At 48.9% G+C, this 19,621-nt stretch overlaps 2 protein-coding genes across 2 annotated transcripts in view; both read right to left on the reverse strand.

The window, feature by feature from the left end:
- Positions 1-3,377, reverse strand: part of ATP6V0D1 (ATPase H+ transporting V0 subunit d1) — a 38,689-nt gene extending 35,312 nt beyond the window's left edge. Inside the window, exon 1 of the mRNA XM_060083433.1 lies at positions 3,145-3,377. Within this exon, the coding sequence (XP_059939416.1) occupies positions 3,145-3,274 (130 nt within the window). The 5' untranslated portion in view covers positions 3,275-3,377. The remainder of the gene's footprint in view (positions 1-3,144) is intronic.
- Positions 3,378-4,152: 775 nt separating this feature from the next.
- Positions 4,153-4,914, reverse strand: AGRP (agouti related neuropeptide). Its single transcript, XM_060085323.1, has 3 exons — positions 4,785-4,914; positions 4,535-4,626; positions 4,153-4,335 (listed from the first exon to the last, which is right to left on the reverse strand). Exons 1-3 carry the CDS (start codon positions 4,912-4,914, stop codon positions 4,153-4,155), a joined length of 405 nt encoding a protein of 134 aa, XP_059941306.1.
- Between the last annotated feature and the right edge of the window lie 14,707 nt (positions 4,915-19,621).

Below are 19,621 nucleotides of genomic sequence, written 5' to 3' on the forward strand. Positions count from 1 at the left end.
AGCTTTCACAACCACCCCATCAGTAAAGATATGTATCATTTTATTTATTATTATTTCCATTTTACAGATGATGAAACTCAGGACAGAGCAGTTACATGGCCACAGAGCCGAGCAGTAGTAAGCCCACATTTGTAACTGCTATGCTACACTGATCTCTTAATGTCTTCTGGCCCCACTGACCTCCACCCCCAGACTAGGAGGGTCAAGGGGAACATCATTCAACAAAGTACCTCAGACCCCACTGCTGTGCCTGGCATAAAAGAGGTGCTTTACAAGTATATGTGGAATGATTGGAAACATTCAAAGTAATCCTGTATGGTTTCTCTTTGTGTATCTCTGACCCACCTCCTCTTCCCCACAAGTCCCTAGCACAGGACCCAACTTCTAGAAGGTACTCAACACATCCAGAAACACTCAGAGCTGAAAAGAGCTTTTGTGACCACCTAGCTGTGTCCCCTCAGTTCACCAAGGGGTAGGACCTTCTCCTACCTCTGAGAAGAGACAATCAAGCAAGATGGGACAGTGGAGGATACATGGACTTCAGCGGTCCCAAGAGGCTGAGTTCTAGCAAAAGAGGTCAGTAGCAGATGCCCTGATGGAGTAGAAGCCAAGAAGGAAGGCTAGGGTGTGGTGGAGGGTCTACATGTACTTCCTGTACCTTGCATAACAAATAAACACCCTCCACCCAATGTCCTGAGCCTTCTGGAAACTGTTCCACTTCTAAAACATGTTCTTTGGAAACCTCGTCATCTCAGGACACACCTACAGATTTCATAGGGACCACAGGCTTCCTTGGTCTCTCTTTCCCACCTCCCTCCCCTCTCCCCTCTCTCTTTCCCTTTTCCCTGGAGATAAGGAGGCAGAAACACCCAGAAACAAAGGGCTGGAGGTCAGGCCTCTGGGCTGACCTTCAGGAGCAGAGAAGGCCTTTCTGTAGAGGACAAGTGGAGTTTCTGGTCAATCCTTCCTGCCTCTGGTTACCTCCAGCCCCTGAAAGTCCTGAGCATCTCCAGCCTAGAGTCCCAAGAATCTCAAACTCTGTGTTGACAGACTACTAGGAAAGCAGCACAAACAAACACAAGAGCTCCAACTGGATGGAGGGGGACAACATTCTAGCCTAGCATGTCCACAGAGGGGTTCTAAGATGGGATGGTACTGCGTCCGGGCCTTAAAGGGTGGGAATCACTGGGTTTCACGGGAGTAAGAAGGAAGTAGAGAAAATGGCTAGTGCAAATAATACTGAAACAAGATAACATTTACCTAGCACTTATTCTGTGCTTGGTGCTGAGTTAAGTGTTTTACACATAATAACTTGTTAACATCTCTCAACCTTGTGAGATAGGTGCTGTTAATGTGTCAGATTAAGAACCCAAGACCCAGAGGTGTTAAATAACTTGTCTAAGGTGATTCAGTAATTGGTGCGGCTGGGATTCAAAGTCAGATTTGAAAGTTCAAAGCCCACCACACAATGTGCACCAAAAGCTGGGGGATGGCTTGCATGAGGGAAAGGAACATGTGTGAAAGAGCGAGGGAATCCCTGAATGTCACACTAAAAGTCTGGATGGTGATCCACAAGGGGACCATGTGTGAGCAGTGCTGTAGGAAGAATGGCTTAACATGTTTATGGGAGATGATGAAGGGTCTGCTGGGAAGATGGGAACCCCGTGCCCCCCAGAAGCTCTACAGGGGTGGGGTAGGAGGGCAGCAGGAGTGAGGAAAGCCTAGAAGAGAAACAAGTTTATCAAATGCCAGTTGGTAATCAATGGTGTCCGCATTCAGATTTATGCAAATAAAGATCTTCCTCCAGTCCCAATCAGTCCACAAAAGTCCCATTAAATACCACTGTGTGCCAAGCCCTGCCCTGTGCAGCCTCCTTCTGTTTCTCCTCTGTTTGCCACAGTGAGGACAATGAGGTTGCTGGCAAGTTCCTACACCCCAGCACCCTAAAGTGCTCTCCTTTCCTTCCCCACCTCCACTCTCATAAGGGAGGTGAAAGACTTTTCTTGCACATTTATGTTAAAACCATAATGTCCACAACTGTATTTGAACTGCAGTAAGTTTTAAAACTTAAAGTATTTATTTTCACATTACGGGTCCAATCTGCAAGGTACATAACTGTTTTTTTAACTGAGCTCACTTTTAACCTCAGTAAGTTTATGATGAGAAAATTTTCTCCAGAAGGTGAATCATCTGGCCATCTTCCCCCTCCAGCTACCAACCAGGAGGCTAGCAGTACCTCTGTTCAAGGATATCACCTGGAGGTCAGGGATAGGAACTCACAGCCCAGCCACTATGCCCTTCACTACCACCTGGGGGGCGGGGTGGGTAGGGGGAGGAGGAAGAGAAGACTGGAATCAGGGAAGTCTAATTCAGTAAATCTGATGCTGTGTCTCACAGAGTCAATTCCACTTTGGAGCTGCGTGTCCTGAGAAAAAGTGGAACTCAGCTTCTCACCATTCTTGTGCTAGGAAACCCTGTCTGAACAGGCACCCTCACGGAGCGGGTGGGAATTATTGTCAAATACAAGTGTATGAACTTCCCGACTTTCAGGGGTCTCCCCAACAGTGCCTTCAGAAGGCCGCTCAGCCAGTGGATCGTTGATGGGAGGAAACTCTCGCTAAGCTGGCTCAGCAATTCCCCAGAAAGGCTCACTCCGCAGGCCAACGTGAAGACACAATTAGCCCAAAGCCCTTGGTATATGTGCTGGGAGGGAAAGCCGGGGACTTTTCCGCTTAGCTTCCCTAAGCTTTGCCACGAGACAGCTCTCTGGCTACGTCAGGGTAAAGAGGCTTGTATGAGCACATCTCACACCAGCTAACCACTCCCGAGAGACCCTCTCTTCCAAACTACATGGCGGGCAGAACGGGGAAGAAGTGGCCTCAGCAGAGGCGAACCACTGCGGTTCTTAAAGCCTTGTTTGCGTTTGGGCCCACACGGAGCCGCAAATGGAGGTATATTCCCTTCCGGCGCACTCGCCATTAGCCCCCGGATTTCCAGCAGGCCTCTCAGGCCCGGATCCGGTTCCCCGACCTCTCAGGCCCTTCGAGAACCCCCAGCTTCCGCTCCCAGACCTCAGAACCTTCAGGCCCGCGCCGGCCTCCCTGCCGGCCTTTCGAGGCCCCGCGGCCCGGCCCCGCGGCTCACCCTCGAGCGTCTCGCACTGCACCAGGTTGAGGTAGTCCGCCTGGCTGAGCACCCCGGCCTTCAGGCCGCGCACCAGTCCCTCCAAGTAGCCATTGTCCACGTTGAAGTAAAGCTCCGGGAAGAACGACATGGCTGCGGCGGGGGCGGCTGGACCGGAGGACCCAGACCTGCCGGCACGCAGCACAACTCCAAGATCAGCTGACGCGGCGCCCGCAGCGGGCTGTCAAGCGCATCAGGTGACGCGCAAGCCTCCCACGTGACCACAACGGGGCGGGGCTCTGAGCGGCTCCCGGCTTCCGGATGGTTTCTCGCGGAACGGCTGCGCAGGTGTGGCTGAGGCCCGCCCACTGGCGCCTGCGCGCTGAGGGGAGGAGGGCCTCCTGCTCTCAGGCGGGAGCGGCTTGGAGTGTCCAAGGCCGACCGTGTGGTGGCGCCCGTGGCCGCGGGGATTCGATTGGGCCTTCACTCTAGATTTCCCGAGTCTGGTGCACGTGGTGCTGTGGCGGCCAGAGGAGTAAAGATGGGAGTGGGCGGCGCTTCTTATGCTTGGAAATATTCCAGACTGTGGTTGAGTCAGCCTTCCCCTGAGAGGAACTGAGGTCCGGTGAGGGGAAGGGTTCGCTGCGAGTCACGCGTCGAGTTAACGCAAGCAGGCCCTGGAGCCTAATGTTTTGTTAGCCTGCTGGGAGCTACAGCTCCTATGCTGCATTGCGCCCTCCCTTCCCCGCATTTATTATGTAAGATTCTCAAGGGTAGGAGCGCGGCCCTCCTCTGCTTCTCCCAACAGCGCCTGGCACTCTAAGAGCATGCATGTAAGTGACTCATGATGGGATAGCGCAGGCCCTGGGGTAGGGATGTGTGTGTGGTGTCTTGGCTTGGAGACACCTTCGCCCCTGCCATGAACTCCCCCCTCCGACGGTCACGTTCGAAATAACGCCACAACCCTGGGGTTGGTCCCATCCTTTATTGTCGCTCCCCTGCTCCAGCCCCGACCCCGACGTCAGCCAACTAGGTGCGGCTGCAGGGGTTCGTGGCAGTACCCAGCTTGCGGCAGTAGCAGAAGGCGTTGAAGAAACGGCAATAGCACGTGGCACATGGGTCGCAGCATGGTACCTGGTGTCCCAGACAGGACTCGTGCAGCCTTACGCAGCGACGCGGGGAGCGCGGCTTGCGTCCTTCCGAATCTAGCACCTGCAGGGGTTGGGTAACATGGGCCTTCAGCGGCAGCTTCAGGGACCTGCCCCATTCAAGGCGGGACGTCAGTGGAGCATGGGGAGGGATGGTCTGCAGTGTCACCCCAAGTGAGAGGGTCACCGAAGTGGAGATAGAGGTTGATGCCTGATCCCCCCACCCAGAGATTGTGGCCTCAGCCCTTTTCCTGAGCAGTTACCTCTGCCAAGGCCTTGGCCTCTGCCTCCTGCAGCAGAGCCTCTTCCGCCTGTTCTGCCGTTGTCCTCTTCATTGGGGGCTGCAGGCCCAGGCCTGGGACAGATGATGTGAGGACAGAAACCCCCCATGCACAAGACACCCACCTCCCAGGCCTGGGATTGGGAAGGGGGAAAGAGGGCTCATACCAGGCAGAACAGTTCGTGGCCAGAGAGTGTCCAGGCCCCCCCATCCCCACCCCTGCCCACACTGACCTTGGAGCTCTGGGAACAAGGCTTGGTCAGGCCTTCCGATGCCCTCCAGGGGAGCCAAGCCCATCTGGGCCCCCTGCCCGGCGGGCATTGCCAGCAGCAGGGCACAACTCAGCAGCACTGCGGTCAGCATGGCCTGGCTCAGCAGGAAGACCCACCACTTAGTCCCTCTTCATCCCTAGAACACCTTCTAGGTGCCCTATCCCAGATAGAAGACCCCTAGAGAGTAGGAGTCTCTGCCCAACCTGAGGACTTACCTCTGCTTGCTGGATCCTTGCCCCAAGAGTTCCTGGCCACCCCATGCCCTCGGTTTATATGGCAGGGTCTAATGAAGGGCCCACACGTGACTGCTCCCTTCAGCCAGGGCATGAGGGGGCCCCCCCAGAGGGTGGGGGCACAGTTCAGGCCTCTTTCACTGGAACCTGGGCTCTATAAGAGGGGTACCCATCTCCAATTTGGAGTGAGGTCTCCAGGAACCAATCAAAGTTTGGGAACAAGATAGGGTGCCCAGGGCCCCCACATTCATTCCCCAGGACAGGGACCTGGGGAATGGGGATGGGTAGGCTGGAGCCATTAGCAATAACAAGGAATGCGGCCCTGAACACTTAATTTAATTTGGGGCCCCGGAGATGCTCATTCAGACCCTACGCATGGCATGTTCCCTTTGCTTCCAAGAACTTGGGTCAAGGGCATTGGAGGGGGTGATGGGCCAGTGACCAGAGTCGGGTGGGGTTGGGATGCAGACCTAGACCCTGGGTTTTCGAGGGGAGAGAGGGGAGAGGAGAAGCCCACTTAGCCAAAAGCAGGCCCTCTGCCTCCATCTCTGGCCCTACCTCTCCTCCCCCTTCTTCCTCCAGGCTTCTCCAAGACCCCAGCCCTGCTCCTGCCCCTCCACCCTTTTCTGCCTGGGGTTCCTGGAAGCCAAGGTGACCGAACAGACTGTTCCCTGGGTGGGCGAGGAGCTTCAAAGTAAAAAGCTTTCAGGCCGCCTGCCTCATTAGTGCTAATGGCTGCTCCTTTCCGCCCGCGTTGTCAGGCCTGTGCCCACGCCTGGTCTCATCAGCACGGGGCAGATGTGAGGACTGCCCTTTCATAGAGATGGTGGGACACACAGGACCCCACCTGCCCCAGCCTTCCCTCACCGCCCACCACCCCCAAGGGCACTTTATTACACACTTGCCACTTGGGGAAGGGGATGCAGGCTGAGTCAGCTTCCAGGACTCAATATACAAACAGCTGGCCCAAGACAGCAGGAGGAGGATGTAGAGGCTGTTTGGGCTATTCTGACCAGGGCGAGGCCTGAGGAAGTCCTTCCAGAAAGCGGTTGGAAACCATAGGTTATCATCTGGCAGCTTCTGGCCTGGTGTCAGCATAGCAATTGGTCTTGGGGAGAGAGTTGTGTGGAGAGGGGCGCTCTGCAGAGGGTGAGCCTGTGGCAGTCTTCTTCCACAGATGGGCGTTGATGTCTGTTCTGGGATCAGGCTGGCACTGGACTCGCTTGTGGTTGGCCCAGGGTAACGGTCCTAGGAGCTCAGAGGGTCACCTACTATGGCCCAGGGGAGGAGCAGGGGAGTGAGGGAAAGCCCCTCTGGGGAGGTGGTCCATGGTAATCCAACAAAGGGCCAGTCCCCATTTCTCCCCCGGGAATGGTGCTGGCTGTTTTGGTGACTCTGTCACAAAGCAGACCTGGTGTCAAGGCCTCCCTGGCAACTGACATTAACCTTTGTTTCCCAGAAGCCATAGCTGGGCTCAGTGGCCCACCCCAGGGGTTTCTTATAGTGGTGCAGGGTGAAGGTATCAGGCACCCAGGTGTGCCCCCATCTTGGTTGGACCACATGGAGCTCAGGAAGGGTAATACATCAAATGTACCCGAGACATTTTCCCCAAATCTTTATGCCCTGGCCCCATCCTTGGAGGTTCTGGCTGAAGAGACGGTGGTAAGGAGCAGGGACTGTGTGAGTATTTTGGCAGGGTGCCCCAGGTGAGATGAGGCGGGGGCTCTGAGCACCTGGCTGAGCCTGGTCAGCGCTCATGCTAAGAACAGCTCTTCATCTTGGAGCGGGGGTGCTCCTGCCAGCTAGGCCCTTAGTGTCTTCACTTGGGTGTGTGAACACAGGTGTATTGGCCCCATCCATGGACAGCAGGGGCTGCCAAGGTCCCTGATCGGATCCAGTGGGGAAGACAGTCAAGAAAACTAACAATCAGGGCTTCCCTGGTGGCGCAGTGGTTGAGAGTCCGCCTGCCGATGCAAGGGACACGGGTTCGTGCCCCGGTCCGGGAAGATCCCACATGCCGCGGAGCGGCTGGGCCCGTGAGCCATGGCCGCTGAGCCTGTGCGTCTGGAGCCTGTGCTCCACAATGGGAGAGGCCACAACAGTGAGAGGCCCGCGTACCACAAAAAAACAAACAAACAAAAAAGAAAACTAACAATCAAAGTGGAACAGTGCGACTTCCCTGGTGGTCCAGGGAAGGCTCTGTGCTTCCACTGCAGGGGGCATGGGTTCACTGATCCCTGGTTGGGGAACTAAGATCCCGCATCCCGCGCATCGTGGCCAAAAAAACAAAAAGAAAAAAAGTAGTGGAATGACCAAAGAAATATAAACATTGGATATTTGATGACATTAAGGAGTAATTGTTAACTTTTTAAGTTGTGATAATGGTATTGTAGTCATGATTTTTTTTAAAAAAGGATTCTTTTAGAGAAAAATGATATATTTACTGATAAAATTATATGAAGTATGGTATTTGCCTCAAAATAATCTGAAGTAGGGGGGATAGCAGGAGGTGATATAGATGAAACAGAATTTTTCATGAGCTGGTAATTGTTGAAGCTGGGTGGTGGGTACATGGGCTTCGTTATCCTAATACTGCTACTTTTGTATGTGTTTGAAATTTTCCATAATAAAACATTTGTTTATGCCCCTTCCCACCCCACCCAGCCGCCCTCCCATCACCACTGAATTGGCCCAAACCACAGCCTATGGGTTTCTTATTATAACTCTGTATCTCTATCTGTATGTCTATCTATAAATTGTAAATCTGTATTTAAAGTTAATTTTCCATTGGTTTATCAAATTTTATTAATCTTTGCCAATAATCAGTCTTTGGCTTGATTTACCAAATTTTGTTACAATTAAGTTTCTGCCTTCCCATCATTTTCTATTTTCCTAGTATTTGTTGATCCTTATGTTTATCTTTCTTCCCTTTTTAAAAAAATTTATTTATTTATTTATTTTTGGCTGCGTTGGGTCTTCGTTGCTGCCTGCGGGCTTTCTCTAGTTGAGGTGAGTGGGGGCTACTCTTCATTGGGGTGCGCGGGCTTCTCATTGCAGTGGCTTCTCTTGTTGCGGAGCACAGGCTCTAGGTGTGCGGGCTTCAGTAGTTGTGGCTCACAGGCTCTAGAGCACAGGCCCAGTAGTTGTGGCGCATGGGCTTAGTTGCTTCACGGCATGTGGGATCTTCCGGGACGAGGGATTGAACCCGTGTCCCCTGCATTGGCAGGCGGATCCTTAACCACTGCGCCACCAGAGAAGTCCCTATCTTTCTTCCTGAGGAACACAGTTGCCTACACCTAGTAGTCTATAAAAGGCTCCTCAGGACCCCTTTCTATTTGCTGAGTACAAACACTGCGTGAGTGATTTTTCGGGTCTGGAACTGGCCTGATGTTCCCAGGACAATGCTTTTTGGCAGAAAGACCTTCAGAAATGTGCAGCATGTTCTGGGTGGAGGATTTGGCAGACCTGAGAGGATGCAAAGCCTACTTCGTGAGGCTGAGGATGGACCCCAAGCATAGGGACCCTGACTTCAAGGAGGGGAAGGGGGAGAGTGTGGATGCTCTGTGCCAAAGATCAAGTGTGGGGACAAAGAGGGATGCTTGATCCCTACCCCTCCTCCTCTTTTTCCTCCAGCAAGGTAGTTCTCACCCAAGGGTGCTGTTCCTACTTTTTCCAACAGGGGGCAGCAGAGCACCCACTGCTCTCCTAATCCAGCTTCATTCTTTTTTTAAAAACATATTTTTATTTAAATTTATTTATTTATTAATTTATTTTTTTGGCAGCATTGGGTCTTCGTTGCTGCGCGCGAGCTTTTCTCTAGTTGTAGTGAGCGAGGGCTACTCTTCGTTGAGGTGCATGGGCTTCTCATTGCAGTGGCTTCTCTTGTTGCAGAGCGTGGGCTCTAGGAGCATGGGCTTCACTAGTTGTGGCACGCGGGCTCAGCAGCTGTGGCTTGAGGGCTCTAGAGCGCAGGCTCAGTAGTTGTGGCGCACGGGCTTAGCTGCTCCGCGGCATGTGGGATCTTCCCGGACCAGGGCTCGAACCTGTGTCTTCTGCATTGGCAGGTGGATTCTTAACCACTGCTCCACGAGGGAAGCCCCAGCTTCATTCTGATAGGTGGATCCCCACCCAGCACGCTGTGCCTGGCGCCATGGTTCATCTGTAGGACTTCCAAAAGCCAGAGGTTGCTTGGAGAGGTGCGGCCCCCTCATTAATCCAGGGAGGGGAGCAGGATGGAAGGGGGTTATCCCAGGCTGGTGTATGTATACATATATATGTTTATATATATATATATATTTTAAACATCTTTATTGGAGTATAATTGCTTTACAATGGTGTGTTAGTTTCTGCTTTATAACAGAGTGAATCAGTTATACATATACATATGTTCCCATATCTATATTTTTTTTGATTGAATATAGTTGACTCAAAATGTTGTGTTAGCTTCTGGTGTACAGCAAAGTGATTCAGTTATACATATATATGTTCTTTTTCATATTATTTTCCATTATGGTTCATTACAGGATATTGAATATAGTTCCCTGTGCTATACAATAGGACCTTGTTGTTTATCTATCTATGTATAATAGTTTGCATCTACTAGTCCCAACCTCCCAATCAACCCTCCCCCCTCCCCACCTTGGCAACTACAAGTCTGTTCTCTATGTCTGGGAGTCTGTTTTTGTTTCATAGATAAGTTCACTTGTGTCATATTTTAGATTCCACATATAAGCGATATCATATGGTATTTGTCTTTCTCTTTCTGACTTACTTTGCTTAGTATGATAATCTCTAGGGCCATCCATGTAGCTGCAAATGGCATTATTTCATTCTTTTCATGGCTGAGTAATATTCCATTGTGTATATATATATATATATATATATATATATATATATATATATATATATATATATACACACACACCACATCTTTATCCATTCATTTGTCAATGGACATTTAGGTTGTTTCCATGTCTTGATTATTGTGAATAGTGCTACTATGAACATAGGGTTGCTTGTATCTTTTTGAATTATAGTTTTGTCCAGATATATGCCCAGTAGTGGGATTCCCGAATCACATGGCAACTCCATTTTTAGTTTTTTGAGGAACCTCCATACTGTTCTCCATAGTGGCTGCACTAATTTACTTTCCCACCAACAGCATAGGAGGGTTCCCTTTTCTCCACACCCTCTCCAGCATTTTTTATTTGCAGACTTTTTTTAAAAAATAAATTTATTTATTTTATTTATTTATTTTTGGCTGCATTGGGTCTTCGTTGCTGTGCACAGGCTTTCTCTAGTTTCAGCAAGCGGGCACTACTCTTCGTTGTGGTGCACGGGCTTCAGTAATTGTGGCACGCAGGCTCAGTAGTTGTGGCTCGCGGGCACTAGAGTGCAGGCTCAGTAGTTGTGGCACACGGGCTTAGTTGCTCCACGGCATGTGGGATCTTCCCGGACCAGGGCTTGAACCTGTGTCCCCTGCATTCGCAGGAGGATTGTTAACCACTGCACCACCAGGGAAGTCCCTGCAGACTTTTTAATGATGGCCATTCTGACCAGTGTGAGGTGGTACCTCACTGTAGTTTTGATTTGCATTTCTCTAATAATTAGCAATGTTGAGCATCTTTTCATGTGCATATTGGCCACCTGTATGTCTTCTTGGGAGAAAAGTCTATTTAGGTTTTCCAGGCTAGTGTTTCTTAAGCCCTCAGCTGGAGGGGTTCCCACTGTGATCAGGACCCCCTAGGTGGGAGAGTCATGTTTGTTGCATGAATGCCAGTGCTTGCCATTCTCCCATTCATTTGAGAACTATTTGAGTACATGCTGCATGACCAGCACTATACCAAGGGGTCTATACTTCAAGGCTTGGTCAGAGGCCGTGGTGACCTGAAGCTCTTGATTTCTGGGGTCAGCCAGGCTTCATGGGTTTGCCTGTTGCCAATGAAAGGGTAGGCTGGGGTCAAGCCAGGGAGAGCAGAGCATGGTGCAGGGCCAGCTGGTGGATGGAACAGCCCTTCCCCTGACTGTAAGGGCGCTCAGGCCCAGAGAAACTCCTTCCCCCTCGGGCCTTGCTCTAACTCCCTCTTCCTCTCCCCCCACAGGCCTCCCCTTCAGTGCTGGTAATCGGCCCTTTATTGGGGTCCCCAGAACACCTGAGCTGTGGCTGGAGTGCTCAAATGAAATTTCACAAAAGGGACAGGGAAAACAAATAGGCCCAGCCAATCTGACTCGTAGGATGTGACTTGCAGTTTGGATGCATGGGCCCCTCCAAGGTGGCAAAGGCCATCCTAAATGCCAACTTCAACCCATTCTAAAGACATCTACAACCCCTAGTGTCCAAATCTTCAGACATCCAGAGAGGTAACCAGTCCCTCCTCCTGCCTGCCAGGTCCTACTTTTCTGGGTGAAATCTTCAGTTTCTGGAGGTGTTACAGGACCCTACCTTCTGCCACAGGGTATCCATGCCCTTAATATGTCCAAAGCAGGACATCAGCACCCACACTCACAGGAAACCCACCAAAGTGGTGCAGAGCTTGTTCCATTCCAAGTGATAAGAGGACTCTTGAGTATAACAGAATTTTTGGGGAGTGAAATTGAGTCCCCAGCAACCCTCCACAGAGGCATGGCACTGTTGGGCTAGGGAGAGGCACTCGGGATGTCCCCTAAATTGTTTCTAATCCATCCCCATAGAATGGAGCAACCTGACTCCGTGAGGACGTTCAGTGGCTCAGCTGGAGCCCCAGGAACAAAGGTGTTTGCACAACAAGAACCACTGGACTGGGCTTCCCTGGTGGCGCAGTGGTTGAGAGTCCGCCTGCCGATGCAGGGGACGCAGGTTCGTGTCCCGGTCCGGGAAGATCTCACATGCCGCAGAGCGGCTGGGCCCGTGAGCCATGGCCACTGAGCCTGTGCGTCCGGAGCCTGTGCTCCGCAGCGGGAGAGGCCACAACAGTGAGAGGCCCGCGTACCGCAAAAAAAAAAAAAAAAAAAAAAAAAAAAAAGAACCACTGGACTGTCTGGAAATGACTCTCAACCTAGAAACTGCTCTTCTTGCTAAAGACCCAGGAGTTCTCAACCTGCTCATCCCTGCCACTCATGATCTGTGCAAGTAAGAAGAGAGGCTACAGGAACTCTAGACATAGGCAAAAAGGTAAAGCCTAGGACTTCCCTGGTGGTGCAGTGGTTAAGAATCCGCCTGCCAATGCAGGGGACATGGGTTCGGGCCCTGGTCCAGGAAGATCCCACATGCTGTGGAGCAGCTCAGCCCGTGTGCCACAACTACTGAGTCTGCGCTCTAGAGCCCGCGAGCCACAACTACTGAGCCCATGTGCCGCAACTACTGAAGCCCGCGTGCCTAGAGCCCGTGCTCTGCAACAAGAGAAGCCACCGCAATGAGAAGCCTGTCTGCCACAACGAAGAGTAGCCCCCGTTCACCACAACTAGAGAAAGCCCGCGCGCAGTGATGAAGACCCAACGCAGCCAAAAATAAATAAATTTTTATATTAAAAAAAAACTGTGGGGCCTCCCTGGTGGCGCAGTGGTTAAGAGTCCGCCTGCCGATGCAGGGGATACGGGTTCGTGCCCCGGTCTGGGAGGATCCCATATGCCGCGGAGCGGCTGGGCCCGTGAGCCATGGCCGCTGAGCCTGCGCATCCGGAGCCTGTGCTCCGCAACGGGAGAGGCCACAACAGTGAGAGGCCCACATACCGCAAAAAGAAAAAAAAAAAAAAAAAAAAAAAAACTGTGGTACAGCACAGGGAATATAGCCAATATTTTATAATAACTTTATTTTTTTAATACTTACTTATTTTTTGGCTGCGTCGCGTCTTAGTTGCGATGTGTGGACTCTTAGCTGTGGCATGTGGGATCTAGTTCCCCACCAGGGATCGAACCCGGGCCCCCTGCATTGGGAGCATGGAGTCCTTCCTACTGGACCACTAGAGAAGTCCCTATAATAACTTTAAATGGAGTATATTCTGTAAAAGTATTGAATCACCATGTTGTGTACCTGAAACTAATACATCATTGTAAATCAACTATACTTTAATTTTTAAAAATCTCCTATAAGCCACTCCCAACCTGTGGGAATATAAACCGCCTGTGACAAGTACTAAACTCTTGATAAATATGTTATTATAGGTTGCAAGTTGAGTTTTCTGAGCATGGAGCTAGCTACTGGGAAGGCTTAGTAGGGCATGCATGGATACTAATTCCCCTAGCCAGTGTTGCTGGTCTGTATTGTATAGTATTATCTATCAATACATGTATACATTTACAGGATACCATTAGAATTTACTGTATCTCCAACCTTTCAATTAATGTATTTTGGTTAGTAGTGATCTTAATACCTTAATTCAAAAGGAATCAGCAGAATCACTGTTGGGTAACTGTAACTCCAACACCAAACTTTCTCAAGCATTCTGTTAAAAAATCTCAGAGGGAGAGGATGCTGTACATGCTTTTGCTTTTATTTAATCAGGATTGAGGAAATTATACCTTTTAATTAAGCTAAATTAGTAGTTTAAAATTCTGTATTAAATTTATTTGTTAACCATAAACTATATTATGAAAGAGTCAATATTTTGTTTCATATTTAATGGCATTTGTTAGGATTTAATATTTATAAGATCTCACCTGATACAAATTATTTTTCTGCCTGCACTCTTTATTTTTTTAATTTTTGCGGTACGCGGGCCTCTCACTGTTGTGGCCTCTCCCATTGTGGAGCACAGGCTCCGGACGCGCAGGCTCAGCGGCCATGGCTCACAGACCCAGCCACTCCGCGGCATATGGGATCCTCCTGGACCGGGGCACGAAGCCGTGTCCCCTGCATCGGCAGGCGGACTCTCAACCACTGCACCACCAGGGCAGCCCTGCCTGCACTCTTTAGAAAAAATTGTGAAAGCTACAGTATCAGTAATCTCTTCTTGTTAAGATTATCTTCACTTAATGCTGCATTAAAATGTGTTTACTAAGGGCAGAGAACATGAAAAAATAAAACTGTGGTGTTTACTATAACTACTATGCCTGACCTTCCACCCAGCAAGTTTACTCTTTGGTACAAACCCAAGAGAAGTGGGTGAAATGCCTAATAAAAGATATGTGTATAGAATGTTCTTAGAAACTTTATTCATGACAGCTAAAAACTAGAAATAATCCAAATATCCATCAACAGGAAAATGGATAAATAATGGTGTATTCATACAGCTGGAAACTGCACAGCTATAAAAAGTGAATGAACTGCTATACACAACAACACGGACGAATCTCACAGACGTAAAGTTGAACGAAAGGTGCAAGCCACAGAAGAGTGAATATGGTATGATTCCATTTACATGACGTTCAAAACCAGACAAAACTGTAATAAATGGTGATGGAGCTCTGAACAGTGGTTAACTCTGGGGGCATTATTGACTGAGTGAGGGGAATTGGGAAGACTTCTGCAGTGCTGGAAATGTTTTTTTATTTTATTTTATTTTATTTTATTTTATATTTAAAGACTTTTTTTGATGTGGACCATTTTTAAAGTCTTTATTGAATTTGTTACAATATTGCTTCTGTTTTTTTTTTTATGTTTTGGTTTTTTGGCCTTGAGGCATGTGAGATCTTAGCTCCCCGACCAGGGATCGAACCCACACCCCCTGCATTGGAAGGCGAAGTCTTAACCACTGCACTGCCAGGGAAGTCCGTGGAAATGTTTTATATCTTGAATGTTTTATATCTGGGTGGTGGTCACACAGGTTTCCTTTTCACTGTGGGTTCTTCACTGACTTTGGACTTTGGCATGATTCTTATTCATACTTGAACCTCTCTCATTGCACCTCTCCTCAAAGCAACTCATGTCATTTGAAGAGTTCTTCAGACCACAGACCAAAAATCACCCCTTGGAGATGGTGGCAGTGGGTGCCAGGAGAAGAAGGGTACCTATTGTCTGGGTCAATGGCATTGAAAATGGTCGTTTCCCCAGCTTGCTATCAGGATGTGTTTTTGTCTTGTCTCTTGTGACACTTGTTTTCTTCCCTGTCCTTGGGGATGTCTTCAAGCTGTTGACTTCTGGGATTTGCAGATTTTACAATGTGATACTACTTATTTTTTTGTCTGTAGGTTCTTTCTCCAGGGGAAAAGACAGTAATTTCCTAAAATCCATATGAATGTAAAGAAAAGCAGTTTGGGGCCTCCCTGGTGGCGCAGTGGTTGAGAGTCCGCCTGCCGATGCAGGGGATACGGGTTCGTGCCCCGGTCTGGGAGGATCCCATATGCCGCGGAGCGGCTGGGCCCGTGAGCCATGGCCTCTGGGCCTGCGCGTCCAGAGCCTGTGCTCCGCAACGGGAGAGGCCACAACAGTGAGAGGCCCGCATACCGCAAAAAAAAAAAAAAAAAAAAAAAGAAAAGCAGTTTGTCACTGGTTGTTGGTGGGGTTTTTTATAATGCAAAATAAAAATAGTAAAAAGAAAAACATGGTATCAATGAGATGACAGCAGTTGTAATGAACAGAAAGCTCAATTCAAACTGTCTTAAATTCTCAACATAATTTATTGGCTCATCTAACTGAACAGTCCAGAAATAGGGCTGGTTTCAGATGAAGTTTGATACAGTGCCTTTCGATTTTATAAGGAGTTGATGTGGCAGACACAGCCGGTTGCCTGCCTAATACCTATTCCCCCTCCTCCAAAAAAGAAGGCATTTTTTTCTGGGCAAGTGCCTAGTTCAAGAGACTAACTTTCTCAGACTCCCTAAGAGTTCATGGTGTCCCTGGGATACATTGTGACCCACAAGACTTACGTTGAGGGCTTCTGGGAAAGCTGCTTCTCTGGCAGAGGTGTCTCCCTTTTCTGCTTCTTTTCCCTTCAACTTCCTGCTGAGAATGTGAGTATAATGCTTAGAGCTGTAGCAGCCAACTTGTGACCTTAAGGCAATGAGGCAACAATCTTGAGAATGGACTAGCTTGCTAACGATGGTGGACAAGAGAAGCAGAGCATGCCTCCGCAACATGGTAAAGCAGTTGCGCCAGCCCTGGTCTGCCCACCTCCTGATATCTTATTGCATGAGACAAACATGAAACAAATATTTGTTTAAGCTACTGTTAGGTTTTTCTCTTACTTGAGACTAACCACATTCCCAACTGATATCTTCAGTTTCTTTACATCTCTTGTGTACACCTTTTGTGGTAAATGCTTCATTCTAAGGCTTGTTTCCCTTTGTAGACACAAACTGGCTTCCAGCAGCCTCAGAAGCCTCCTGCTTCCTCGCTTGCATCCTACAGGAGAGAGTCATCTTTATCCTAGAATTCCCTGGTCCTGGTTCTGAAAATCCTGCTGGCATCTACTGCTGGAGTCTGTGGCTAGAGAGCTCACGGTGAGTTCCTCTGATCTGGGCAGGGCCTGATGGTCCTCCCTTGACCCTAGCTGAGCCCTTACAGACCCTGAACATCCCCAAGATCAGCCTGTGAGTGACAAATGTCCTGACCTCCAGAGGCCTTGCCTCATCTGTGGCCTTGGAGCTGGAGTATCACAAGGGACAGCACCTTCTCCCAAGGTCAGGGCCAAAAATCTGCCCTTGTAAGCCAGGTTTGGCTTTTGGCTTGGGCAGGTGTTGACTCTGGGCAAATTGCCAGCCCAGAAAAGAATGATTTTGGGTGTGAGATCTCATTCTTCCTCAGCACAGCCTTGAAAGCATGTGCTCAGGGTGTTTTGTTGCTAAGATAGCAGTTGGGCTGTGTTCAGGTGGTCCAGAGAGAGCTTAAACTGCAGAGGGTCTGGGTATCATAACAGTCTTGTCTGGGGTCACAAAGTTTGTAAGTGGTGGAGCTGAGTCACACTGAGAAGTGTGACACTCCACCGAAACCCCTCGCAACCAACCATGATGCTAAGACACGATGACACTTAGGGTCATATATGTATATATATATATTTTTTAACTCGACTTTTAAAAAAAATATTTATTTATTTTGGCTGCTCCAGGTCTTAGTTGCAGCACGTGGCATCTTCTTCTTTTTTTTTTTTTTTTAGTTGTGGCATGCGGACTTCTTAGTTGCAGCATGCGAACTCTTAGCTGTGACAAGCAGGATCTAGTTCCCCAACCAGGGATCAAACCCAGGGCCCCTACATTGGGAGCGTGGAGTCTTACCCACTGGACCACCTGGGAAGTCCCTATATATATTTTTAACACAGACCTCCTTTGGCTGCATTGTAAGTACACAGGAATAATCTTCAGTTCCACAAAGAAATGTGCCTTCTCCCATTTTCCCTGAAGCGCATGACTCTTTGACCTCTCTTTTATTGTTATACTTATTTTGGAGACATGGGTACAGAGAAATAGGTCTCAACTTCAGCACTGGCAATGGTTCAGGAGTAAGACTAAAAGCCACACGCATACTCAATACTGGGGAGGTGTGGGGCGTGCTTGGCCTGAAAGGGGCAGCCATTGACACCAGGTGGAGATGTAGCCCCAGTGTTGCCAGAGCTTCAGATGTTTCAAGAAAAGCCAGAAAACTGAATTTTTATATGTTGCTTCAGTGCTGGCTCAAAAAAGCATTGTGCAGGTTCTCAAGTTCTCACTTCCAGTGTAATGGGAGAGAATTTTTGTCCTGGCAGTGGTTCTAGCCTGAAGTGCTGTGAGAACAGCAGTCAAGATTTCCTTCTTCCTGCACTACTGGTAGGAGGAAGGAAGTACCACCTGGAGGAGGTGGTATTGGTATTTAAAGAGGGTTCCTAAAGGTGGATGGAGCGTTCTGAAAGGAAGAAGGTAGGGAATGACCTCAGTACAGCTTTTGCCCAGTTGTTCATCACAGGAATGCTACTGGGCCCTGCAGTTTCCAGCATCACAACCCCCTGTCCCCCACTTGTCCACAGCCTCAGCTTCCTGGTTCCAGCCTCGAGGGGTTCAGCCCACATCTGCCCTTCAGTTTTCTTCTTTCTGGGAACCAAGGAACAAGATGTCCTCCCATGGCCTCCCAGCGAACTGGGCTGGGGCCTGCTCCCTGGGGTTGGCAAAGGGAACCACTAGCTCTTGGGGCCTTCCCTTTGAACTCAGAAGGTAAGGCAGCAGAAAGAAGGGAGGAGGGCCTGAGGATTCCCCACTGGGTGAGAGTCACCCTCCCCAGGCCATGCCTACTTTTCAGAAAGGGTAAGCCAACTAGGCTGGCTGCCTGGACCCCATACTTAGGTGGGTGAGGTGTGGGGGCAGCTACCTTCTATCTTGTGAACTACATCATCATCCAATTTCAACATCATAAATAGCACAGCAACCTCGTCTTATGAGCCCCCTGATGTGATGCAATAATCGCCAATATAATATTCTTACCAAAATTGTTTAACGTGAATCCAATCTTGAGGAAGCAGTCAGGTAAATCCAGAATATGGTGCTAACAGGGAACTATAGTCAATCTCCTGGGATAAACCATAATGGAAAAGAATATTTTAAAAAAAGAATGTGTCTATGTATGTAAAACTGAGTCACTTTGCTGTACAGCAGAGATTGGCACAGCACTGTAAATCAACTACACTTCAATAAAAAAAGATAATAATAAAATATGGAAACAGAATGAGGTGCTAAAACTGGCCTGAACTCTTACAAAAAGTAATCAGACAAAAAGACTGAGTATGGGGCAGAGAATACTCTTCTATATTAAAAGAGACTAAAAAGACCTAACAACCAAACATGTGAACCTTGCCTCCTGAACTGAAATAAAAATGCTGTAAAGGCATTCTTGAGACCAGTAGGGATGACACGACTGAATGGCTGCTTATTTCCTTGCATGTGATGTGGTGCTCTAATGGTGCAGAGTGGGGTCTCTCAGCCTCAACACTTTGGAGACAGATAATTCTCTCTTCTGGGACTTTAGCAGCATTTCTGGCCCCTGCCCGCTAGGTGTCAGGAGCACCGCTTCAGGTGCAACAAGTTGAAAAGTCAGAGATGGCTTAGAATTAGCAATGAAGGTTGCATCACATCATGAATTTACTAAAGAAACACCTTAAAATGGTTAAATGGTGAATTTTATCTTATGTGAATTTTTTCTCAATAAAAAATGTGATTTAAAAAATGTCTCCGTTTGACATTGTCAAATAATCCCTGGGGGACAAAATCACCCCAAGTGAAACCACTGGTGCAGAGAGTACACTGCTGGGTGGGAAGGTTGGTGGAAGGGAGCGGGGCGGGAGAGGGAATGCAGGCTGAAGGATTGGGGAGGGAAATGTCTTGTTTGTAACTTACTTTCAAAGAGCAGATGTGGTCAAATGTTAACCATTAGTGACACTAGGTGACAGGTGTGTGGGTTGTTCATTTGACTATTCTGTCAGCTTTCTATACACTAATTTTTTTTCAAAACCAAAAGAAAAGAATTCAATTTGAAATTTTCTGTTTACAACATCCCAACGGACCCATGACCAACTGTGCAGGTACCAACTGTGCAGCCTCCCCTCAGGTACCGTTATCCGAGGGAAGACTCTTTCCTTACCTCGCACACCTCTCTCTCCTCTCTCTCTCTGTCTCGCTCCCTTGCTTCCTCTCTCTGTCCCTCCTGCCCTGTCACTCTAAGACTCCCTGAATATTTTGGCCCGTGCTGCA

The sequence above is a fragment of the Mesoplodon densirostris genome, chromosome 19, assembly GCF_025265405.1.
Source record: "Mesoplodon densirostris isolate mMesDen1 chromosome 19, mMesDen1 primary haplotype, whole genome shotgun sequence".
Taxonomy (NCBI): Eukaryota; Metazoa; Chordata; class Mammalia; order Artiodactyla; family Ziphiidae; genus Mesoplodon; species Mesoplodon densirostris.

Bases quoted from the DNA above. Each gene is read 5' to 3' on its own strand.
- AGRP (XM_060085323.1), bottom strand. From the start codon at position 4,914: ATGCTGACCGCAGTGCTGCTGAGTTGTGCCCTGCTGCTGGCAATGCCC. The intron at 4,627-4,784 runs GTCAGTGTGGGC...CATCTGTCCCAG, and splicing joins CTTGTTCCCAGAGCTCCAAG to GCCTGGGCCTGCAGCCCCCA. The intron at 4,336-4,534 runs GTAACTGCTCAG...CAACCCCTGCAG, and splicing joins AGGCCAAGGCCTTGGCAGAG to GTGCTAGATTCGGAAGGACG.